Genomic DNA, 27,863 nt, shown 5'->3' with positions numbered 1-27,863 from the left:
AAATTCACAGATGTACATGGATTTCGTACGACATGAACAGGTCAGTTTCTACACATGACATGAATGGAGAAAACAAATAACACTTTCATCACAATTTTTACTATCTTCGACTGAATAAGAACAAAGACATCCAGCTTAATAACAAAGTTTACAACAGTATAGGTATGCGGAAACAATACCACCAAACACAGTAGATATAAATAAACTTTTTGAAAGATATAATAGATTCCTATGAAAAATATTGTTGTAATAAAAATGAAGTAACTCAAATTGTTACAACAGAAACGTTAATTTATACAGTTCATTTACACAAACTGCTATATGTAATCACAATAAATTTATTTGACAGTAGTTTTATTAATAAAAGAAGATTACTCTATGTAGGAATGTAACACATCAAAACAGGTTTGTATAAATAGATATAAATACAAAATATCAGAATATTTACCCTTTACTGGCCATCTTTGACTTTACAGTTTTTGACTCATTATCAACAGCGCAATACAGTTGAACAATACCTCACCATTGCAAAAACAAGGCATGATCGTGTAACAAAAAAAGGCCAGTGAAGACAACTCAACAACATCAAGAGCACATTGTAACAATAATAATCAATTATCATAGAAATTATTTACAGAAGAGAGCAAAGTCTCATTTGTGTTTCACACAAATGTCAAACAAATGAAGTCATCTTCAATTCCTGGATTTTCTCACTCCTACTTCTCCCACAAACCATTTCAATTGTTTCTAATGCTAAGATCAAATTTAGCCACATCCTTCTTTTAAATGAGTCAAGTCTTGTCCCACCATTGAATATCTTTTTTAAATCTGATTATTCCATTACCAAGACTGAACAACATATCTAAAATCGTGTATTGAATTGGTGATTACCATTTCAAACACCTAAACTGACCAAATTTACAAGCCTTAACTCGTTGGGTTGCTAAAGAGATAGTCTTCATAAAACTAACTTTTAATGTGAAACCCACTACACACAGTATTTCTTTTCATTTTAAGATATTCTGGACCCAACTGATAAAAACATGACGTTTAAAATGCTGATAAAAAATCACATGGATCTAGAAGTCATTATATATACAAATAACTTGTTTGTTTAAACATCAAACTTTAAAAAAAAATTAATATAAGTTATAACAGAAAACTTAACAACAATCAACAGAAGCTCTGCTGTCAGAAAGAACTTTTCAAATTGGAATATAACTGGCAATCAAAACCTCCATCGGCATCGTTGTCATACAATTACATGTAACAACAAAATGCAAAAATGCTGCTTTCTCAAACATGACCATAATGACATACAATCCCTGACGAAAACTGTTGGCAATCATTTTATTCATTCAACCCATGCTAGTAACACCTCTTTAAAAGAGCCTTCAAGGATTAATTCAAACAGACCCACATTCCGCCTTAGTAAACCTTGGAGTCTTCAGTGCAACAATAAAAAAGACACAATAATGGCACATATAGATTAGACACAATAATGGCACATATAGATTCAAAACAATGACAAGGCGTAAGTGCCTCTAGATAGTCACAATCCTTAAGAAGATTGTCTTAACTTTACAAGGCGTAAGTCCACTGAGATAGTCACAATCCTTAAGAAGATTGTCTTCACTTAACAAGGCGTAAGTACATTGAGACAGTCTCAATCTTTTAGATGATTGCACTTACTACATCCCATATGCACCTAGTGGTATTGTTGTTGTTTCAAAGTCACATTAGGACTTAAAAGATTGTGTTTGAGGCTGGTTAAAATACAGTTCTTTTATGTGCTTGTTTTCTGGATTGTTAAGTACAGACTGCACCAAGAATGCAGTCTCTCTTCGGAGTTTTCTTAGCTCTTCTTGAAGCAGGCGACTTTTTCTGAGAAGCTCAGCTGTTTTAATTGTTGTTTTCATTAAACCAGACTGCTGTAAGGCCATTGCAGTTTGGTTATAGCGATATTTTTTCATGTCAGGCACTGTATTATCCCAAGGTGTACTCCTTGAACCGCTTTTGGCTGTCACTTCTGAACTGCATACCTGCGTTCTGTTTGTGTGAGTGCTGGCAGAATCAATTCCCAATTGCTTTACTGGAAAGCTGGATTCTTCATTGCACAATGGCAGCGAACTGAGTAACAGTGTTTGGTTACCGAGTGAAGGCATTGAAAATGTCTGTGTAACTGCTCTCTGCAGTATGCTTGAACCAGGTAAAACAGATGCTTGTCCATGCAATAAATTCAAAGGCTCTCTTTCCTGATCGCTGGAGGTGTCACTTAACACTGGTGCATGTTCGTACTGGACATACGCACTACTATGCTTAAACTGTTTTTCGCTTTTTCGTTCAGTACAATACTCACTGAGCCCATGTTTTCTAGATATGAGATTGCGAGCCTTGGCTATGTACCTGCTGATATTTATGTTGGATTCACATCCAAGACCCTCATTGACTGCTGCGTTATAGCAATTAGTGTTAACTGAGCCTGCAAGCTGGATGTCCTTCTTTACAGTAACTTCAGGAAAAGGTGACCGGGAATAGAGTGGTGAGTGGGGCACACTTGATGACTGAAAGTAAAAACAAAACATTGTTATAGTTCTACACAACTCTGCAAACATAAGGAACTGTTAAGGAGAAAGATTTGCTGCTTTAAAATAAATGGATATAAATAAACAAACATACATATAAGACAAGTATGCAGGAAACAGTTCAGCAAAATATGTTTAATAAGCTTCAAATAAAAGTCAACCAGCAGTTTCTTAACATGAAAGTAGGGCAAAGTTTGGCTTTTTTGTACCTTCATGAGCATAAATTAAATGCTAATTGTATCGTACACAGAGTTAATCACACAGTGGATTCTTCCTTAATGATAAGATTACTTCAAATTTAATGAGCAGAAGAAGCATGAAAAGAAACTAGAGCTTTGTCACAGTTGTGACGAATACCCCCACATGCCGCATTGACACATAATATTTTGCATGTCGTCTTCACAAAAAACAGCGGACACCATGCTCAATTTTTAAAACACACTTAGTGACCCCTTGACCTAGTTTTTGACCCAGAAAGGCCCATGTTCTAACTTGGCCTTAAGATCATCTCCATAAAACTTCTGACCAAGTTTGGTGAAGATCGGATGTAAACTACTTGAATTAGAGAGCGGACACCATGCTGAATTTTAAAAAACGCACTAAGTGACCCTATGACCTAGTTTAAGGCCCAGAATGGCCCATGTTAAAATTTGTCCTAGAGATCATTTAGATAAAACTTGTGACCAAGTTTGGTGAGGATTGGATGAAAACTACTTGAATTAAAAAGCGGACAACATAGTGAGGTTTAAAACGCACTAAGATTACCTGAGACCTAGTTTTTGACCCGGCATGACCCATATTCAAACTTTACCTATCATTAGCAAGATACAACTTCTGACCAATTTTGGTGAAGATTGGATAAAAACTACTTGAATTAGAGACCGGAAAACATGGTGAGGTTTAAAACACAATCAGTGACCCCGTGACCTAGTTTTTGACCTGGCATGGCCCATGTTCGAACTTGACCTACACATCATCTACTTACAACTTCTGACCAAGTGTGGTGAAGACCGGATTTAAACTACTTGAAATAGAGAGCGGACACCATGGTCAATGTGTAAAATGTACTAATTGACCCTGTGACCTAGTTTTTGATCTGGCATGGCCCATGTTCAAACTTGGCCTTCAGATCATATAGATAAAACTTCTGACCAAGTTTGGTGAAAATCGGATGAAAACTACTTGAATAAGAGAGAGGACACCATGCTGAATGTTAAAAAACGCACTAAGTGACCCTGTGACCTAGTTTTTGACCCAGTAAGATCCATGTTCGAACTTAGCCTTAAGATCATCTAGATACAACTTCTGACCAAGTTTGGTGAAGATTGGATGAAAACTACTTGAATTAGAGAGCGGACAACATGCTGAATGTTTAAAACGCACCAAGTGACCCCGTGACCTAGTTTTTACCCGGAAAGGCCCATGTTCAATTTGGCCTAGACATCATGTAGATACAACTTCTGACCAAGTTTGGTGAAGATCGGATGAAAACTACTTGAATTAGAGAGCGGACAACATGCCGAATGTTTAAAACGCACAAAGTGACCCAGTGACCTAGTTTTTGACCCGGCAAGGCCCATGTTCGAACTTGGCCTAGACATCATCTAGATACAACTTCTGACCAAGTTTGATATAGATTGGATGAAAACTACTTGAATTAGAGAGCGGACAACATGCTGAATGTTTAAAACGCACTAAGTGACCCCGTGACCTAGTTTTTGACCCAGCAAGGCCCATGTTCGAACTTGGCCTAGACATCATCTAGATACAACTTCTGACCAAGTTTGGTGAAGATCGGATGAAAACTACTTGAATTAGAGAGCGGACACTTAATACGGACCGACAAAGAGACAGACAAGCTCACTCCTATATGCCCCCCTAAACTTTGTTTGTTGGGATATAATGTAGAAATACTTTTAATTATTTTATTGTGTTCAAATAAAACAACATTAATATCTAAAAATATACACTGAATGACTTCATGCAATCTGAGGGCTGACAAACTCACTGTTGAGAATTAAGCCTTATAGCACACGGCTAAAACACGGTATTGGTGCTGAGAGTTACATATATATAGTTTCACTCACTTAAAAAAATTGAAATGTTTGATAGAACATTTCAATGAAGCTCATTATATACCCTCGGGTGTCCCCTAGTCAGATCAAGTTCGATTTAGCTTTAACATGTAGCATACTGCTGCTGAAGAGCCAATGGGACCAATAATACACCGGCACAAATAGAACAATAAGAACAAAAATAGAACAATAAGAACTTCCATATTCATAAAAGACTAATGACAAAATGCTCTGCAAGACATAATACATGTAAGAAGGTTACAAAATAGAGTTTGTAAGTCTAATGGTTGAGTGGACTTATATTTCAGCATTTCATTATAGTTTTGTTCACCAAATGTTAAATATCAAGAAAAGAACATCACACAAGTTTTGTATATGATACACTACTGTGCTACATCATTCAGACATACATATGCACAGAATTGTCAAGTTCTTATTGTATGCAAGTTTGTCAGTTAAATTGTTTACTTAAGATCATATGGCTAGAATGGTATCCTTATATATGTCCCCATGATTCCATGATGAACATATTGTTTAGCAAGCAAGCTTAATTGTTACTTAGCTACAAGTCTTGTTCAAATTGTTTTGCAACTTCCCTTGTCTCACATACAGGAGTGAGATATATTTTGGCAGTTAATATTTAAACAAAATAATCAAAATGAACATGTCTCACTTACAAGAAAAACATTTTGTACAGCCTATGAAACTTCTCTGAAATTGTTTTACATCTGACAGAATGCAGTGAAAACATGTCAAGAAATAATAGCACTCCCTTAAATGTGTGATATGAATGATATGGCTTATTTAAACAAGACATTTGCAATTATTTAGCACATAAAACACTAAACAATAAAATTATAAAAAAACAAGATATGTGTTTGTCAGAAACACTATGTCCCCTTTTGCGCCTCTTTGAAGCTATATATTTGACCTTTGACCTTGAAGGATGACCTTGACCTTTCACCACTCAAAATGTGCAGCTCCATGAGATACACATGCATGCCAAATATCAAGTTGCTATCTTCAATATTGTAAAAGTAATAGCAAATGTTAAAGTTGGGGCAAACAAACAAACACACAAACAAACAAACAAACCAACAGACAGGGCAAAAACAAAATGTCCCCCACTATAGTGGTGGGGGACATAAAAAGTCACAAAATGCTGTTATCCACATAAAAGAATTAAAACTTCTTGAAATTGAAGTTAGTCTTTGTCAATTACAAGCAGATGTCCATTTTTTATTTGTAAACATATTTATTTTTCCTATTACATAACAGCATGTTTTACTTTTACCTGCATTGTTTTCTTAAATAGTTAAATATATTTAGTAAAAATATAACATGAACACTCATCACTTTATTAATAACATTATAGTTTTAGTTAATTTTGTTAAAACCATTCCATATTTGTTAAAATTGAAGTTGAACTCTTAAACAGTCATTTTCAAAAGTATCCACACTTACTTGTATGATCCAACTCAAAAGAAAATATTCTTCTGACGTTACAATCCTTTCAAAATTAATTAAAACTGGACATAAGAGTCTTGTAGAACAAATCTTTCTCAGAATAGACCCAATCCGATCAAAGTAATGTCACAATAACACTACTATCTGTACAATATTGGACATGATATGCTAACGTTATCAGAGTTATGGTAAGGCAGCTTGAGACATGTCTTATATAGAGATGCGACAGTGGAACAAATACTGATAGCTGGATACTCCACCAGTTGGCATTATGTGTGAAAGTCATTGCAACAAATGAGACATGCAGGAATACAGCTTTTAATTGAGAAAGGATCTCTTTTGAATAGATCTAAAAAAAATTGTAGTAATTTTTAAACTACTGCACTGATATGAACTATAACACTCATGGAGTTTTTTGTATGCCCCCCTTCGAAGAAGAGGGGGTATATTGCTTTGCTCATGTCGGTCTGTCTGTCGGTCCGTCCACCAGGTGGTTGTCAGACGATAACTCAAGAACGCTTGGGCCTAGGATCATGAAACTTCATAGGTACATTGATCATGACTCGCAGATTACCCCTTTTGATTTTGAGGTCACAAAGTCAAAGGTCAAGGTCACAGTGACCCAAAATAGTAAAATGGTTTCCGGATGATAACTCAAGAACGCTTAGGCCAAGGATCATGAAACTTGATAGCTAGATTGATCATGACTCGCAGATTACCCCTATTGATTTTCAGGTCACTAGGTCAAAGGTCAAGGTCATAGTGACTCGAAATAGTAAAATGGTTTCCGGATGATAACTCAAGAACGCTTAGGCCTAGGATCATGAAACTTGATAGGTAGATTGATCAGGACTCGCAGATGACTCCTATTGATTTTGAGGTCACTAGGTCAAAGGTCAAGGTCACAGTGACCCGAAATAGTAAAATGGTTTCCGGATGATAACTCAAGAACGCTTAGGCCTAGGATCATGAAACTTGATAGGTAGATTGATCATGACTCGCAGATGACCCCTATTGATTTTGAGGTCACTAGGTCAAAGGTCAAGGTCACGATGACCCGAAATAGTAAAATGGTTTCCGGATGATAACTGAAAAACGCTTATTCCTAGGATCATGAAACTTGATAGATAGAATGATCATGACTCGCAGATGACCCCTATTGATTTTCAGGTCACTAGGTCAAAGGTCAAGGTCACGGTGATCCGAAATAGTAAAATGGTGTCCGGATGATAACTCAAGAATGCTTATGGCTAGGATCATGAAACTTCATAGGTACATTGATCATGACTGGCAGATGACCCCTATTGATTTTCAGGTCACTAGGTCAAAGGTCAAGGTCACAGTGACAAAAAACATATTCACACGATGGCTCTCACTACAACGGAGAGCCCATATAGGGGGCATGCATGTTTTACAAACAGCCCTTGTTTAAATTACACATACTCAATAATGATATAATTATTCTGTTACAATTAAGACAATATTGATCCTCAGGTTGTTTGTTGATGACTATGATACTTTACATAATCTTGGTCTCGTGCAATTGTCTGCCAATTGAAATAGGAAAAGAAATTTCCGGTCACTCCAGTATGTTTCAGCTCCATGTATTCGCCAAATATACAATCACTATCAACCTGGCAACGTAGTATTTGTCAAGATACACATTCTGACCAAGATTTATCGATATTTGATTTAAAATGTGTCCTTTCGAGTGATAATTAGCTTAATGTTGATGACGGACACCTCACAACACTGGAGGTAGGGTGCTCAAAATAGCTCACCTTGAGCACATTATTATCAGGTGAGGTAAATAAAAATGATAAGGATTTATTAGTTGACTTAACAGAAAGCACTAAACAGAAAGCACTAAACAATTTTCAGCACATTAAAGGAGCCACAGCCAAAACAACACGCTTGGTGCCTTTTCATTTGGAAACACAAACTAATATAAAGACATGTCTATTGCAATAGGTTAAATTACCCGGTATACATCAGCGTGAGGTCACTGAGGATACTTCAATATGTAAGACCAACTATTTAAAACTCTTAACAAAATAGGGTGGGCTGGAAAAAATGCAAAAAAATACGGACAAATATTCAAATACAGTTTTCTCAAGCCAAAATAATACAGCAAAAATAACAGACAATGAATTGTTGAACTTTGTCCGTAGATATGACAATAGGACTAAATCAACTTATTGCATAACATAAAAACAAAGTCTTGAAACAATTTCATTTAAACAGAAAACTCAAGACACAGCTTGGCATTTCATATCCTATGTATAACTTACTTACAGGAACACATTCGAATAAGTGTTATAAACATATTGGTATTTGTATCGTCTATTTTCCATTCAAGAAAACTGGTGATCCTTCTTGCTTTTATTATCCTACCAAGCTCTTTTGAAAAACAATTTTGTTTCGTAATAATTAGTTTAAGATACATAACGCTAAAAGCACAACCATAAATGGGCAAAGAAGGTATAAACTTTTAGCATGACCATAAACAGGAAACACAGAAATAGCATCATGACGTGCAAGCAGTCATGACTCATGACATTTTAATCAGTATAAACATACAGTGGGACATTAATCTCTAATGATCCTGTGTTTACAGAGTCATATAAACCTCCTTTAATTTGGGGCTGAAACCCAGTACATGGATCACTCTAAGCACAAAACAAATCTTTCAATCAAACAACTGCGTAGGAGAGTGTTTGCACATTATTTTTCAGTTGCATGACAAAATGTTTTAAATACTGATTCACGATTGCGTAATCTAATGGATTTGAGTGATTTACATGTTGTTTTCTGCCAGGGTGTTTACTTAGGATTGCATTAATTTGGTTATTCAGTTCAATTGTGGAATCAATAACATATTTGTGAATGAACGAATGATGCACTGACATGTAATTGAAAAGGTGGGAAAATTGGGTTAATAGAATGAGCATTAATATCAATTGTGTTAATTATTAAAGCTAAATAGTAGCAAGCAGGGTGTTGTATTGGTACTATTTTAACCCTTTCCCCCTCAAAAGTGAAAATGGCTATGTGCAAACAGAAAAAAAAACTGAAAAGGCTGCAAGTAACTCTCAGTCTGTTCTTATCTTATGCTATTTGCTGCTCATCAGTATCTAAGGGTTTAAAATGAAGCCTTTAAAACTTGAATCTAGTAATAAAGGTCTTTAATTAAATCTAACTTTCAAAGGGACTACAAATGCATCAAAATAAGTATCTTAAAGGTAAAGGTATAAACATACAATTTTTTAACCTGTTGGGAATGTATGGTTTAAAGCATGGTATATCCAAAATTCAGGTCCCCGTTGAGGTAAAAGTGGTGACATGGATAATTGCGGAAAACAACTGATAATTGAAAAGCAACAGCTATGTAAACACCCAAGTGATGTAAAACCAGTTTAAATTAGTTGAAAGTATTTGTAAATCAAGAGATGTGTTTGTCAGAAACACAATGCCCCCTATTGTGCCGCTTTGAAGACATATATTTGACATTTGACCTTGAAGGATGACCTTGACCTTTCACCACTCAAAATGTGCAGCTCCATGAGATACGCATGCATGCCAAATATCGAGTTAATATCTTCAATATTGCAAAATTTGACCTTTGATCTTGAAGGATGACCTTGACCTTTCACCACTCAAAATGCGCAGCTCCATGAGATACGCATGCATTCCAAATATCGAGTTGATATCTTCAATATTGCAAAATTTGACATTGACCTTTGAGGATGACCTTGACCTTTCACCACTAAAAATGTGCAGCTCTATGAGATATGCATGCATGCCAAATATTGAGCTGCTATCTTCAATATTGCAAATTTTGACCTTTGACCTTGAAGGATGACCTTGACCTTTCACCACTCAAAGTGTGCAGCTCCATGAGATACGCATGCATGCCAAATATCGAGTTGCTATGTTCAATAATGCAAACTTTTACATTTGACCTTGACCTTGAAGGATGAACTTGACCTTTCAGCACTCAAAATGTGCAGCTCCATGACATACACATGCATGCCAAATATCAAGTTGCTATCTTTAATATTGCAAAAGTTATGACCAATGTTAAAGTTTTCGGACGGACGGACAGACGCCATATACATGTATTTGACCTTTGACCTTGAAGGACGACCTTGACCTTTCACCACTTAAAATGTGTACAGTTCCTGTACAGTCCCCTTATGGTTGTTAGCGAGTGTTCTAAGTCTAAAAGCAATAGCTATGATACTTAAGGAGTAAAATGGACCAAAACACAAAAATTAACAAAATTTTCAATTTTCTAAGTATAAAAGGGGACAAAATTCTGTCAAAATGCCAGTCAGAGTAACATAACTTTGCATGCACAGTCCCCTTATAATAGTTAGTTAGTGTTGCAATTATAAAAGCAACAGCTTTGATACTTTAGGAATAAAGTGGATCTTAACACAAATTTTAACCAATTTTTTAATTCTCTAAGTATTAAAAGGGGCATAACTCTTAAAAATAATGCTGACAGAGTTATGCAACTTGACATACAAAATTGTCTTGTTGCCATAAAGAAGTATTCCAAGTTTGAGTTAATTATCTTTGATAGTGTTCAAGTTATTTGACTTTATAAAAACTTTAACCAACTGCGACGCCGATGCCGGGCGAGTAGTATAGCTTTCATTTTTCTTCGCAAAGTCGAGCTAAAAAAGGTGTCAAGCATGGGTGTTATTTATAAATTATGTCGAGTTAAAAATAATATCTCAAATGTGTTTTGCTATTGAATGGTATTTAAGCAACAATAGTTACAGTGGTTTAGTTTTATAAAGTCAGTTGTTTAGTATAATTACAGATTAAAATATTTGTATCTACAATGTATTGCCTTTGCTGTGAATGTTTAAACATAGACCATGATTCCATGAATCAATCCACTGAATTTATCTTGAATTCTTCTTTAGATTTTCCAAGAATCATGATCTAAAGCCATTCTAAACAGGTGAGCAAGAATTTACAATATTGAGTGAACAATTAATTGTGCCCTTGTGAGATTATGTAAGTCTATGTGCAATTAGAATGACAAGCATGGGACACATAATAAAAATTCTTCTGGGACTTGGTTCTAAAAGGCTTTCTATTTTTATCGCCTTTCAAGCTGTAAAACTCAACTCTCCTAATTTGCTACTGGAAAGCAAATTTGATCTGAATTTTCAAGAGATGCAAAAACTAAATTTTGAGAGATTTTTAAAAACTAGTTGACATTCTACTGTTATTAATTGAAATTAAAAGCATTAACACTTAATTGTTTAAGTATTGCTTCTTCATTCATATTTCCCTCTCAATCCGGACATGTTTAACCGATTAAACTTGCATATCTAAGGGTGAATATTCAAAGAAAAATTATCTAACAAGGGACAAAATTGTCACAAAACCAGGTTTTCATTGTGAAAAAAAAATCTGATAAAGGGAGAAAACTCAAACTGAACTTTTGAAATGACCAAAAAAAATTAACCCCCTTTGTAATTTTTTTTTTTAAATCTATTTTTAGTCGTGGCGACCTTGACATTGGAGATATTGACGTGATTCTTTCGTGGGACACACCGTCCCATGATGGTGAACAAATGTGCCAAATGATTTTAAAATCTCACAATGAATGACATAGTTATGGCCAGGACAAGCTCATTTATGGCCATTTTTGACCTTTGAACTCAAAGTGTGACCTTGACCTTGGAGATATCGAAGTAATTATTTCGCGCGACACACCGTCCAATGATGGTGAACAAATGTGCCAAATGATTTTAAAATCTGACGATGAACGACATAGTTATGGCTTGGACAAGCTCATTTATGGCCATTTTTGACCTTTGAACTCAAAGTGTCACCTTGACCTTGGAGATATCGACGTAATTATTTCGCGCGACACACCGTCCAATGATGGTGAACAAATGTGCCAAATGATTTTAAAATCTGACAATGAACGACATAGTTATGGCCCGGACAAGCTTATTCCGCCAGCCCGCCAGCCAGCCAGCCAGCCCGCCAGCCAGCCCGCCCGCATTCGCCAATCTAATAACCAGTTTTTTCCTTCGGAAAACCTGGTTAAAAACCAAAAACAATAATTGCAGATATTCTAGCAGTCAAATTCTTTTCACTAAAATTTCTTTTCCATATGATACTCATGATGCTAGAAGCAAATGCCCTTCTTTAATTAGAATCAGTGGGAGGCATAGGAATAATTACATGACGATTCCCAACAACGGCTTGTATTCGAATAAGCCATTTCCAATTGAGAGTCCTGCTTTCCACCATCTCTAACAAGTCAGTCATATATATATTGATCTGGCTAGGCCATGTTGATAATCTAACTTAAAACAAGAGCTGTCTCCATCGGAAGACATATGCCCCCAAAAAACACTTTTTCGAAACCTAACTGCAGATTTCGAAACCTAAACGCCGACCCTAAGTTCAAATTCAAGGTCAAAGGGGTCAAAATTTGTGTGCGTATGGAAAGGCCTTGTCCATATACACATGCATACCAAATATGAAGGTTACATCTGAAGCGACATAGAAGTCATGAGCATTTTTCGAAACCTAAACGCAAAAGTGCGACAGACAGACAGACGGACGGACAGTGCAACTGCTATATGCCACCCTACCGGGGGCATAAAAAAAGTTCAGTTTTGATATAGGACAATAACAATCCAACATGCACAACTTCATAACATAAGGAAACAAACTCAATTTTTCTATGATTCAAGGGCCGTAACTCAGGAGTGTCCAAGTCAATTCGGCTGATTATCGAACTTGACCTAGATCTTATGACCTTACACATTTTCATGAAGTGTGGCAGAGATCCTATGAAATTTGCTCGAGTTCTTGAGCAGAAACGAGAAAAACGCAATTTTTCAATGATTCAAGGGCCGTAACTCAGGAGTGTCTGAGTCAATTTGGCTGATTATCGAACTTGACCTAGATGTTATTGCCTTTCACATTTTCATGAAGTATGGTAAAAATACAACGACAATTGCTTGAGTAATTGAGCAGAAACGAGAAAAAAAAATTACGATGATTAAAGGGCCGTAACTTGGGAGTGTGTGGGTCAAGTTGGCTGCTTATCGAACTTGACCCAGATGTTATTACCTTAAAAATTTTGATGAAGTTTGGTAAAGATATGATAACAATTGCTCGAGTAATAGAGTGGAAACGAGAAAAAACCCAATTTTACGATGATTCAAGGGCCGTAACTCAGGAGTGTCTGGGTCAATTTGGCCGATTATCGAACATGACCCAGATGTTATTGCCTTACACATTTTCATGAAGTTTGGTGAAGATCTGATGACAATTGCTCGAGTTATTGAGCGGAAACAAGAAAAAAACCAATTTTACGATGATTCAAGGGCCGTAACTCAGGAGTGTCTGGGTCAATTTGGCCGATTATCGAACTTGACCCAGATGTTATTGCCTTACACATTTTCATGAAGTTTGGTGAAGATCTGATGACAATTGCTCGAGTTATTGAGCGGAAACTAATCCGGACGGACGGACTGACTGACTGATTGACGGACCGTGCGATTTTAATATGCCCCCAGAACATAGGTTCCAATTTATTACTGATAATAGTCACATTGGATGTGGTCTTACACAATTTTACATTGCCATGCACACCTGTAAAGTACGTTATTATTCAAAGAAGGCTAATAATGTAGCGAAATATGAGGATACTAGGCAAAAATAACAAATAGCAATTGAATTATTTGCATGGACATCATATGAATAAAGTAGGGCTTAATGCAATGAGTTTGTCCATCAATGACGGAGAATACATTTTAGATACCATCAACACACATTTATTGGAAATGTTTACAATATGCAACAAAAACGTGTGTTTGTCAATAAGAGTACAGCTCTTAAGTAAACCAATTTGACAAGATTATCGTTTGCAAACTGCAAAAGACAAAGAGGGTTTAAGGTTAATGTAAGTGGCTATGTGTGTCATCAAATTCATATTCTGCCTTATAATATTTATCACTCTGAACAGTTATCTGTTAAAGCATGGAAGTGAAATTAAAGACTTTAAAAGATAACATTTGAAATAAATTTCATTAAATACATCCATAACAGAATAAGCACACGTTACACTAACATGCTTTAATTCTCCCCCCCCCCCCCAATTTTTTTAATTTGTTTAATTAAAGATGCATTAAAATGCACTTTTTAAATTTACTTTACGATGCCCTTTTTAAACTTACTTTACCATGCCCTTATGCCCTTCTGTGTAAAACAAAAAGTTTTAGGCCATTTTAAGATGTTTTGCCTCAGCCAAAAACTGGCATTTCCGAATGGTACTTATCAGAATAATTTGTTCAACAAATAAGGACGACAGATTATTGTAGCTGAAAGCATTTTATGGACTTGCACAACTGTAAAAGCTCAGTCTTTGCAGTTAAAACTGAGCAAAATCCCATCAACATTTAAACTATCTTAAAGCGAGATTATACGATTTTTTATACTTGTTAAATTGTAATATATTGATAAAATATGTTACAATAACACAAAATAGGCAAGAACAAGGGACAAAATTGTCACAAAACCAGGTTTTCATTGTGAAAAAAAATCTGATAAAGGGAGACAACTCAGACTGAACTTTTTAAATGAACAAACAAAATTAACACCCTTTGTAAGTTTGTTTTAAAATAAATCTATTTTTAGTCGTGGCGACCTTGACATTGGAGATATTGACGTGATTCTTTTGTGCAACACACCGTCCCATGATGTTGAACAAATGTGCCAAATGATTTTAAAATATCATAATGAATGACATAGTTATAGCCCAGACAAGCTCATTTATGGCTATTTTTTACCTTTGAACTCAAAGTGTGACCTTGACCTTGGAGATATCGACGTAATTATTTCGCGCGACACACCGTCCAATGATGGTGAACAAATGTGCCAAATGATTTTAAATTCTGACAATGAACGACATAGTTATGGCTCGGACAAGCTCATTTATGGCCATTTTTGACCTTTGAACTCAAAGTGTGACCTTGACCTTGGAGATATAGACGTAATTCTTTCGCGCGACACACCGTCCAATGATGGTGAACAAATGTGCCAAATGATTTTAAAATCTGACAATGAACGACATAGTTATGGCCCGGACAAGCTTGTTCCGCCAGCCCGCCAGCCAGCCAGCCAGCCCGCTAGCCAGCCAGCCCGCCCGCATTCGCCAATCTAATAACCAGTTTTTTCCTTCGGAAAACCTGGTTAAAAACCTGGTTAAAAATGTATACATTGAAGACGAATTTCATAACATGCTGCAAAGACAAAATAGCGCCCCGAGCCGATTGTGACGAATATATTTCGTACATATGTTCCTACAAAAACCAAAGCATTCGTCTTTTTAGTTAGTGTTCATGTGTCGTATGAATAGATATCGTTGCAGGAATTTAAAATGAACCGTTAAACTAAATTTAGAATCACATTGTACATGCATGATTTACATGCTGGCGAATTCGACTGTACAGCCTTTTTCGATTTCAGAATAGAATATCTGGTTTATTAAGCATTTTTGGACACATGTTCTTCTTAACTTTTATTTTAATTTATATAAAAATATATGTTTAATAAGTTTTTTACACATTTTATATAAATAAATAAATATTTGACAAGATCGTATATACTCGCTTTAAATACTGACAGAATAAGCACTTAAGCAAAGTTGCATACCGAGTATCTGCGCTGATCTGATGCGGCTGTCTCATCTGAAACAAAACAATGCAAAATCAAAGTCTGTAAATCAACCTACGTCAACATAAGATAAATATCAGATGATCTAGATGCTTCAGCTGCGTGCTGTGCCATCTGGAAAAATGTGCTGTTGACATTTTTGGTTGCCAAGCACTTGTGGTGGGAGATTATGCCTCATTATACAGCCATGACATATGGTAATAAACATGTTTGCGTCAAATAACAAGTTATTGCATGGTTGTTGCATACCAAAAACTTAACATAGTTTATTACGGGTTTCTTAATACGTGTAGTATCAAACTTTAATATTGACTAGATATTTCATTGTGTTTTCAGGGTAATAATATTACAATTTCTCTGAAAATAAAGACAAATACTATTTACATAAGCATTTAGGTAATTGTCAAGTAAATCCATTTTTTGTTTAGACAAATCAGTTAAAAAGCACATGTAGGGAACAAATAACAAACATTTGCTTCTGTAAAGTCTATGTCGGCGATAAAACAGGATACAAAAATGATGAATCATTAATTTGTTGGCATGAAAAAATAAGCTAAAGAAAGGAAAACAATGGCTCTTAGTACTTGTAATACAGAACTTCAACAATATTCACTCAAAGATCTGAATGAAGTAGAAGTTGAAGGACAATGCTTGGTGGGTTTTATGGCTTCTTACCTGGGGGTTTGGAAGGGCAGGTTGCAGCCTTGTAGTTGAGGGAAGATGAGGAGGAGCTCTGTGAGATGGACAGGTCAGTTGAGGAGGAGGAGGTGGAATGATTCATTTGCTCTTGGCCACCCTCATCTTTGTGCTGGTAAAAACATAAGCATCAGTAGATTGAAGGGAATGGAAATAAATGCGATTTCTGTTACGTTTTTCTTGAATCTTGCTTTTCAATTTTACTTAACAATGAACATTTTCTATGACAATGTACCTATGAAGTTTCATGATCCTAGGCGTAAGCATTCTTGAGTTATCATCTGGAAACCATTTTACTATTTCGAGTCACTGTGACCTTGACCTTTGACCTAGTGACCTGAAAATCAATAGGGGTCATCTGCCAGTCATGATCAATGTACCCATCAAGTTTTAGATCCTAGGCCTAAGTGTTCTAGAGTTATCATCCGGAAACCATCTGGTGGACGGACCGACATGTGCAAAACATTATACCCCCTCTTCTTCGAAGGGGGCATACAAATACTAGTTTAGAGCATAAATGAGGTACAGTCCACTCTCGTTATCTCGAAGTCGGCGGGAACATGAAAAAATATCGAGATAACGAGAGTTCGAGATATCCGATTAGGCGTTTTCAAACGAAAATGAGACGCAATTTTACCTTGTTTTTAACATATAATTACCTGCTAAGCGGTCTTACAAAGCCGTCAACATGAGGCTTAATACTCTCTTCCTAATATACATGTATACGCATTTTTACGAGGCACGATTAATATTGCTATTTTAATGCTTAAAATGACGTTTTAAGTATTACAGAATTGATGAAAACATGCGGTTATAATTTTTCTAGACTGTCGAGTAAACATCTGGTTATGTTGCTATTTAAAGTGATGATGCAATTGACCTCTAATCAAGACGAGGGTTTTCCATCTGAACATGCGTAAATCACGTTCCGGAATACTGAACTGTACATGTACATTTTGTTGTTTGAAATGCAAAGTGCAATAGATTATAAGTACAGGATCAAATACAAATGAAAAACCATTTTAAGTCTTGTCTTTATCATCGTTATTATCTTTACTACGTTTTATATACGCAAAAATATAACTCAATGCATTTTCGCACCTTTTTCCGACACTGGGACAGTTATTCGCACTTCGAGATAAACCACAGTAAATTCATGTAAAATCGGGACTCGGGACAAAATTTTATATCGACATATCGAATAATTCGACATAACGAAAATCGAGATATGCGATGTTTACTTACATAGATAAAGAAGGAAAAAAGAAGGAAAAAAGTTGGGACATTGAGCTTACCTCGACATATCGAGAATATCGAGATATCCGATGTCGAGATAACGAGAGTGGACTGTATGTTGATGAAGGATAGCATGGCAGATTATTGACAAAAAACAGTTTTTTTTCACCATTTTGGAATGGGGCCAGGTCCCTTTAGATTGGGAAAATTCGCCGCGTTTTGACTAAAATTGGGAAATTAGTGTTGTTTTGCTAACTAATGCTTCAAAATTGAACATACAAGTGTGTACAGTATTATATTTACTAAAGTTGATCTTATATTGATGGGAGATGAAAAAAATATTTATATCTAAAAAAAAACACAAAAAACCTTCCATTGGGAAATTTTAGCTCCCATTTGGGAAAAATATATACTATTTTCCATTGGGAATGTGTCCGGTTACCAGACCCGATTTTTAATGAAAAAAAAAACACTGAAAAAGGATTTAAAAAAGTAACTATGATTGGTTTTACCTGAATATTCCATCCCTCTGTGTACTCCTTCTGTTCATCCAAGTTTAACTTAGGTTCTGAAGTAAATATTAAGATGGTCATATATTATTTCTTAGTTGAATTAATAGTGACAGTGATTCCAAAATTGATCGGGATCTATTAAACAGATATGATTTTATGTATGAGTAATCATAATTCAGGAGTAAGCATATGTTGAAGAAATAAAGTAAGTTATAAAAAAAAATTATGCAAAAAAAGTTGGAATATTTGGGTGTAAACCAACCAAAAGGGAAAGCAGTGGGTGTTACTTTTCATTCTGATATTATTTCTCTGATCTACAATACTACAGGACAGGTAGGAGTGGTAACTATGGTGGTTTATATCACCTGCTTGCTTTGGTAGCATATCTGACATGAGCATTGCTTGATATATGGTCCCAGTGTCTTCCCCATCTGCAGCCACAATGGCAACCAACTGATTGTCTTCATCCTGCTGGTCAGTAGGGAACATGTTGTCATCAAGACCTGAGGGAGAGTCAAGGACTCCTGCCGTCCCGCCTTGTCGCACAATTACTTCCATACACTTGATCTAAATATGAAAATAAAAATAAACTAGTGTTAATAATGTTTAACTTAAACCATATAAGGAAAAATGCCCGCCCCTGGTGACATTGTTTTTCAACAAAGCAGAATCATTTTTAAACTTGTCCAAGATATCATTGGGACAAATCACCTGACCAAGTTTCATGAAGATTGGACGATAAATGTGGTCTCTAGAGTGTAAACAAGGTTTAACTATAGCCTTGTACATGTATAGCCATATTAAAAACAAGATGCGTTTGTGAAGCACTATGTCCACATATTTGACCTTACCTTGAAGGATGACCTTGACCTGGGCCTTTCACCACTCAAAATGTGCAGCTCCATGAGATACACATGCATGCCAAATATCAAGTTGCTATCTTCAAAATGCATAAGTGTACATTAAATGAGCGATTTGTAGTTACCCATATATTTGACCTTAAAGGATGACCTTGACCTTTTAGCACTCAAATTGTGCAGCTCCATCAGATACATGTGCATGCCAAATATAAAGTTGCTATCTTCAATATTGCAAAAGTTATGGCAAATGTTAAAATTTGACGCAAACAAACAAAGCAACAAACCAACACACAGGGCAAAAACAATATGTCCCCCACTATAGTGGTGGGGGACATAAAAATGCCCCATCCCCTGGCAAAAAGGTTTTTCAAGCAATTGATGCCATTTTCGAACTCGTCCAAGATATCATTGAGACAAATCTTCTGACAAATTTCATGAAGATCGGACAATGAATGTGGCCTCTAGAGTTTTAACAAGGCAAATGTTGACACTGCACGACCGACCACGCACGACTGACAAAAAGTGATCACAAAAGCTCACAGCGCCCTCACACTACTTTGGGGGAAGGGGTCCGCAGCCCTTAGGAGGGGGAATTTTCGTGGCGTTTCCATTTTGGGGGGATTTTTTACTTACTCTCTCATTATTACATTTGTACATATTTGCACTATATTCATTGCATTTTTCATATTTTAGTTTGTTTGAAAAGATTAAATTGAAATAGAATTGAGATTTTTTTAGAGGAAATTTTCCCCCCCAAAAGGGGAAAAAAGTATACTTTTCAGGTGGGGAACTGCCGCCGAAATTCGGCGGCAGATTTGATAGATTGAGGGCCCTGGCTCACCATGAGCACATTGTGCTCAGGTGAGCTAAAATTGAGTTTCCAAAAAAAAGAGAACCAAAATGGCTCTGGGTGGCTCACCTAAGTTTAACTTCAATCACCAATGGAGCAACTACCCCTGGCTTGCATGCAAGAGTAACAATATGTTCAAACATTCAAGTGAATGTATTAATCATCCATCATAATTGCAACAATTATTATTAGGAAAAACATGTATTTCTAAGATGTTTTAACTCTTGACCACTCAGAAACGCACTTTGACGCATTTGACGTCCTTTAGAAAATCAAATTATATTTAAGTCCATTCTTAATATTCTATTCAAGTTTGTAAGGATTCATTTCCAACCCTAAGATACTGATGAGTAGCAAACAGCATAAAACCTGAACAGACTGCGAGTTACTTGCAGGCTGCTCTGGTTTTATGCTGTTTGCACATACCTATTTTGCTTCTAAGTGTGAAAGGGTAAACTACGTTTCTGATTTAAAAGCCTACATGGTGGGGACAGGAACAAGAAGATTATCAGGAGGAGTGATGGTAACTGATGAGACAGATTTTTTTCTTCGTGTTTCAAGTGTGGGCCAATTGCGGCTGTCTATCATATTAATTTCTGAGCTTAGGTTGTGATAACTGTTTGTTAGAAATCTTGCTGCATGTTTTTTAATACTTTTTCCAGTTGATCTATTTGAGCTTGTGTATGAGGGTCCCAGACAGTTGAGGAGTATTCTAATTTAGGCCTATTTATTGCTTTGTAACAAATATCTTTAAGTTTTGATGGGCTAATTTTTAGGTTGCCGCAAAGAAATCCTAGTGCCTGGCTTGCATTATATGTGTTTGGATTAATATGTTTATTCCATTTGAGGTTACTTTGGTGTGTAAGACCTAGATATTTGTTGCGATTTATTTTTTCAAGGATGTGATCATGTAGTTTACATATGTATATGAGAAGATGATAGGTTTTGTTTTTTGAGTAATGCTGAGACTGTTTTCATGGAATTGCATTAACCAGTCCCCCAATCGACCAGCAGCTTTAACATCTATTTGGAGCTTGTGGGCATTGGAGAGGTTTTTGATTTTTTTTGTACATGATGCTAATACAGTACACTCCACGCGTTTTCCCCAATTTCCCTCCATACGCCGCGTGCAGTTACGCCGCGGAGATTAAGGAAATTTCGCGATACGCGGCGTTTGCATGATTTTGGACACCGCGTTGAACGATCGGCAAAATTGATAAGCCGACGCGGCGGCCCTCGGCGTTGGCAACGCGGCGAAACTCAGTGTTTAACGAGATTACGATCAATTTAACTTTGTTTGACTTCCTGATTTTCACATAAAATTACATTTAATACAAGTATATATATATATTTATTTATATGTATATATAATATACCATTAAATAACAACCAAGATAGATCGATCCCCACGTGGTTGTAGAAGTAGTTGTATAGAAAACTCGTTGATTTATGACAAACAAATCGTCGTCTTTAAACTCATACTTACCAATTAATATAATCACAGTTTGCAACATTGTTTTTATTTTGATAATTTAATTCAAAGTTTTCATGTACGCAGGTGTTTTTTCTATACTGAACATGTAAACAAATGACCGAGGACCCTATTAAAAGTCTCGGAAATATGTGTGAATTGACAGTTTGATGTTATCAAAGGAAAGCCGCTTCCTGTCTGAACGCATAACTTACTGTAGTAAAAACGTTCAACAATGCATAAAAAGGAATGGTTTTAATTGTCGGAACAAAGTCAATTCTCTGCTCACTAATGCATTTATTTTATCTTTGTAGGTAGGTTATTCCATTGATTGTTAAAAGAAGGTGGTAACTATTGAGTTGATGTTGCATTAAATATTCACAGTTGTATTCTAGTTGCGTCGACATTCAAAACATTATTTACCAGTAATTATGGACCAAATCTGCAGAGTGACATTCACACATGTTAATCCATTTTGTTTAAACAACACATAACGCCAAACACTTTATCCAGTTCCGTCCAGATGTTCTCTTTAATCTGTATACAATACAACTGTTTCAATATTTACTATACTAAAATACCGTAACGATAAAGATATTTGAATTGAAATTAATTTGGAGGAAATAAAAAAAAACTCGTGATATAATTGTGTTAAAAAATACCAAAGAAACTGTTAACCGAAATCAACAGAATTCAGTGTTCTCTGCACTACAAAGTTTGTATCAAAAAATCAATACACACACGCTTTACACGCTTTTCACGCATAAACCTTGAACTTGTACATTGCGACATATTTTCGCGCGCTTTTGTCGGGAAATATATGATGACTGTAGACTATATTGGAAGCATTTGTAAACGTCGTGTTAACATTAAAAATCGGAAGCGTGTTTCGGATTACAAACAATTATTCTCATTTGGAAATTAAACGGAACATTTATTCTGGTGTTATATGTGTTATTAATTAAATATTAATTGGTCAAAACGCTTTACCTGTCGTATACACAGGTGAAGGGCGCGTGGCCAAGTCACTTTAACACTATCAATTTGTCATAAAACAACATTTTTTATCATATTGACCAAAAAAAAAAAAAAAAAAATTTTTTTTTTTTTTTTTTTGGTCAATATGATAAAAAATGTTGTTTTATGACAAATTGATAGTGTTAAAGTGACTTGGCCACGCGCCCTTCACCTGTGGTCGTATATTCATTCATATTATCGACGTACCTGTGAATAAAAACATATATGAATTGTTTATACAATTATCTCTATTTTTATAAGCCACAGTATTTAAACAATTTTTAATGACAATGTTTTTCATTTTTTTGGCATGCCCAGAAGCACACTGCTAACGCGGTGTTGCGCGACGGTCGCTGATAAGAACGGAAATTGTCTGCATTTACCGACTAGGCAAAAGTACATGTAATATACGCCGCGGGTTTAGCGAACTCGGCGGAACGCCGCGTTTTACCTCGCTTACAAACTCCGCGTTTACACTCGCTAGCAGGAAAAAAAAAACGCGGCGTTAGCGCGTTTTTTGAGGAAAACGCGTGGAGTGTACTGTATCTGCAAGAAGTCTCAGAGTGCTATGTTTTATATAATCATCAAAGTCATTTATGTAGATAAGAAATAAAGTGGCTCCCAAGAATATACCCTGTGGAACTCTAGAGGTTACAGGCACCTTGTCTGGCATGATTCCCTCTAAAACAACAATCTGGGTTCTATTTGTTAGGAAGTAAGATATCCAGAAGAAAGCATTTGAATAAATTCCATAGTATTTTAGTTTGTATATGAGGTGCTGTTAGTGTACTTAAATGCAGGCTTTTGCAAAATCCATAAAGATGATGGAAGTTTGTATACCTTGATTATTTGATAGGGCTAGGTTTTGGAGGAATAATGTGACTGTCAATTATGTTAAGCAAAAATGGGAAGGTCTAAACCTGTGTTGGAGGTCATATAAGATATTATTTTTATCAAGGTGAGACATGATAGACCTATTGATGACATGTTCAAGTATTTTACAGCAAATGCATGTTCATGTAAGTGATATTGGCTTGTTATTTATAGCATTTATGTAAGTCTCCTTTTTTAAAAACTGGGCATAAATTTGAACATTTCTAATCAGTTGGGCTTTTTCCAAGAGACTGGGACGTTTTTAAGATTGAAGTCAGCATTGGGGATATATTTCTGCATTGTATTCCTTTAGTATTCCACTGGGTATTTCATCTGGACCTGAAGCTTAATTTGTGGATTTTAAGATTTTGTAATTGTTTTGTTATTCTATTTTCTGTGATTTTGATGTTTGGTATGGAGGGATAAGGGTAGGGGCCTTTGTCAGGAATAGCATCAGATGTGATTGGTGCAGGGCATCCTTGAATTGTTTATTACAGATATTTAGCTTTGTTTTGTATTTCAGACTTTTGGAGACAATTTTTCCAAAGAGGATGTTCAGTCTGGCTTTTTTTTTAGTCTCGACGTATGAGCATTGTGTTTTTTAATCTAACAGTGTGCTGGGTTATCTTGTTCTAAAATTGGGATGTCAAAGATGTGGGTTTCAATATATTACCAATATGCCTTGCGCTGCTCTTGTTAGCTTCGGCTTTTTAGTTTCTTTAGATGATTGCTTTTACTATTTTGTTATTTAGATTTAAGATATTTGTGTTAAAATGTGTTCAGTTCTATTTTTAATTCTTAGATACCAAAGGAAGTGTCTAGCTGTTTAATTAGCTTTGTTTGAATGTTTTTTGAGATGGGATTTTGTAGGTCATCTTTAAATGTGTTCCAAGTAGTAAATGTAGTCCAACTTGTTGACGCTCTCAAATATTAAGCTACTTTTTTTTTGGTAAAAAAAATATGGAGCGTACAACGGCTGAAGCATTTAAACAATGGTGGACATTTTTCCTTCTTTGTCTATATTGTTGCGCAAGGATTTTGTGAGCAACATTCAAGCCCCAATATTAGACACTTAATATCAACGGATTGCAATAATATTTACATACCTGTGTAGATAATTCATTTTTCTATAATGTTCCGTAAAAATTATGTAATGACACTTCGAGTTTTGCACGCATGAGCAATTTAAATCCAACCACTATTCAATTTTTCAATATCTCGATTCGCTGGCTGTGTAGATGTAAATCGAATAACATGGCCTTGATGTAAAGCATCTGGTTTAAATGTGGAAGAATAAACAGTGTAAAATACAGTTTGCGTTCGTCTGTTGTGGTGCAGAGCGTTACATAGTAAACCGATGTTATTTTACTTTTCTGGATGAATTAAGCATTGTTTTTTTTCTAAAGTGATAATTAAAAAGTTCTGAAATAAATTACATCTTTTATTTTTATACTGTACATAAATAATATTGATAAAGATCGTACAGTATACCGTCCTATGTAACGTAGAATGTAAGTTCATAAAACAACACAGTCAGAGGTGCGAAAAAGACGTGCATAAACAGTTGCTGAAACTTAGAAGAGCCAGGGGTTTTTTTTAGAAAAAGGGGAAGACGCTGGACGCTGGGTAAAAGGGGAAAATCGAGCGCGAAAAAGACATATTTGGGGAAAAAATAAAAACTATTCATTTCAATGTCTATAACTCGCCTACAGACTTCAGGGTTTTTTTTAGAAAAAGAGACATGTCTCTGACCTTTTTGTTCTTAAAGACATGAACAAGTATGATATTAAAGTCAAAGTCCTAAATAAAGTTGCAGGGGTAGATCTAATAATGGGAAATGTTTTCAACTGGGGCCGGGGAACGATTTCAATATTGTGATTTCAATTTCATGATGAATGGGTTGACGATCTAGATCTGCTACAGTATTGGAAGGGAAAGGTGCGGCAGCTGCAGATTGTCTACTTTCACTTTCACAATAATCCGACAGTATTAATCGATGTTGATTACATGTACCTCCAAATCCTGCTGGGTTTCAACGGTTTTTGATGATTAATTCTTAAAAAATGCGTCAACGCAATTAATATTTTCCAAGTCCGAACGTTTTATTTTGTTCGTGTATGAACGCCAATTGTGAGACTTTTTTTCTGTTTTAACGTTTATACCCATCTTGGCTTTCACATAACCCAGATGAAAACTCGACTGGTTTCCGGTAATTAATTGACGAATCACCCTTCTCGCGCAAGACCGGAATCCATCAAAATAGTCACATGATTAATACGATTAGTTGCCCGGTTTCCATGACGTAATTTAATAGCTATATATAGAATCACTGGGATTCCCAGATTTGAGTGTTCTTCGGGAGAGAGAGAGAGCGAGATCGTTGTACATGGTACAAATAGGATAAGTGTCGACTTCCCAAAAGAAAGAAAAAACATTTCTTTGAGGGTAAAATATTATATTTTGGTGAAAAATTATATTTTTGGAGGGGAAATGGTAGTTTTAGGGGAAAAATTCTGGTAGGGGAAGACTCCGATTATCGGCGTCACTTTCTTAGTAAAAAAAAACCCTGAGAGTGAATAGAAACTGCACCATATCTGTTTTGAACATATGCTTATTAAATTGACAAAGATGAGCATACTAGATCTAGTTAGGTAAAAGTCGGTGTAAAAAGCTCATGTTAAATAAAATTACGCGTACACGTTACATCGTAATGCCTTCTTCTGATTGGTTGATATTTAAATCTGTTTCATAATATGGCAAAAGGTCAGTGATATTGTTGCAATTTAAACAGAATTTTAACTTAAGAATATATGCCTTTCTAACTTCAATTCAATATTTGAGGTAAAAATGGACTTCTGGACTAAAACTGAATGAGTTGGTAATGTTATTTCGCAATTTTACGCAAAGTGATGAAAATTTAAACTTTCTGGTGTCCACCACATAAATGGTCCTTCACCGACAAGACGTTCCAAAGAATTTAGCCCATATAAAAAGTATCTCTAAATTTTTTGCGTGTCTTATAAATAAGACTAGTAGTAAATGTATTACTTCCATGCTCTAAATTCTTTCTGTATCCTCTATTCCTATAACTTCGTGCAGCCCTATAAGATCGTGTACTTTTTTATGACGTAAACTTCTAAGCAACATTCGAACGCACGTACCCGAAAACTGTTCACTTTTGTAATGCGAGAATTTCCACAGCCGATAAGACAACAATCATGAGAAAAAAATAAATAAATATGATATAAATTGTCTGTTTTTCTGACCTCGTTCCAAAGAAATAGCCTAAACAATGTTTAAAATCTGCACATTTCCTTCACCAGACGGCTATGTTTGTCAATGTTTTGATCGTAAAATGTTGTAAGAGTAGTTTCCCTTGGAGGCCCGTCTAGAAATTGTATTTTGGACTCTGTACTTTGCATTACAATACGATTAAAGTATGCTGTATATGCGGAAAAATTTTCCCCCAAATGTTGACACGAGACCATACGTTAAGATCGTGTCCGGCCTATTGCGATAAAGGTTCTCACTGCGTCAATTTGGGATTTTGTCACAAAACAACTGTCATTAGAAGGGGTGACAGCCTTTTATGCCCCAATTGTGAATAGAATTTTATTTAGCTTTTTTCCATTAGTAAATACACTTTATCTAGACCTCTGAAAACAGTTATCACCGTTCATCTTTCGTTTTTATGAACACAAGTTTTGTTTAAACCATTATTTTCATTACAGTTTATTCATGAAATTCATCTAAAACAACAAATATTTAATTCAAATAAACACATATTCACAAAAACATATATCGGCTATTATAAACACATCCCAGGGCCTCGCTGTGTCGTCATCAAAATCGATGCACGATCTTATAGGGTAATTCTGTGTGACGCAGATTACCATATACACGAATGTTTAAAGGTACGTAATTCCATTATTATCTGTCAACCAACATACTTCACTCGTTATTTGTTAAACAAAAGATACATCATAAAGTATATATCACGTTTATTTATTGTCTAATGATCTTTCATGAAAGATATGCCATTGAAATTTAAGGTGCACGAACTTATAGGTTTAGAGGCTACATGTACATTTTGTAGTTTGAAATGCAAAGTATCTTAGTCAGCATATGGTTATAGTTTAACAGAGTTAAAGAGAAAATTAAGGGGCGTTATTTGCAGTTTAAAGGTTTAAAGGAACATTTCATCTACAACTGGTACTGCACTGGTAGGTCCAACGTGTATTTAAACAGATATCCGAAATATTTATCCGAATTGATGAACTAGTAATTATTTTCATCGAATGCATGTTATGATGGTTAGCATATGTGCCACGATTACGCGCAACAAACAACAACATTAATGATTTTTCTATACCTGAGTGTACCTTTTGTATAAATTGTAGATAAAATACAAAACACACACACCTGTGTTTCACTCGTTTGCTGTAAACTATCGATTCCTAATTTTAATTTCGCTATAAATAACTTTAAGGTTACATCC

The 27,863-nt window shown here is 35.6% G+C and overlaps 1 protein-coding gene across 1 annotated transcript; it reads right to left on the bottom strand.

Moving 5' to 3' along the window:
• Window positions 1–27,824, bottom strand: LOC127863652 (uncharacterized). Its single transcript, XM_052403275.1, has 6 exons — window positions 27,788–27,824; window positions 18,660–18,861; window positions 18,295–18,350; window positions 16,526–16,658; window positions 15,830–15,864; window positions 1–2,564 (listed from the first exon to the last, which is right to left on the bottom strand). Exons 2-6 carry the CDS (start codon window positions 18,850–18,852, stop codon window positions 1,740–1,742), a joined length of 1,242 nt encoding a protein of 413 aa, XP_052259235.1. The 5' UTR covers window positions 18,853–18,861; window positions 27,788–27,824; the 3' UTR covers window positions 1–1,739.
• Between the last annotated feature and the right edge of the window lie 39 nt (window positions 27,825–27,863).

This window comes from Dreissena polymorpha, unplaced genomic scaffold (genome assembly GCF_020536995.1).
Source record: "Dreissena polymorpha isolate Duluth1 unplaced genomic scaffold, UMN_Dpol_1.0 chrUn024, whole genome shotgun sequence".
NCBI classification, from domain to species: Eukaryota; Metazoa; Mollusca; class Bivalvia; order Myida; family Dreissenidae; genus Dreissena; species Dreissena polymorpha.
The sequence above is the reverse complement of the archived record's forward strand: the minus strand, read 5'-3'. Positions and strand labels throughout refer to the sequence as shown.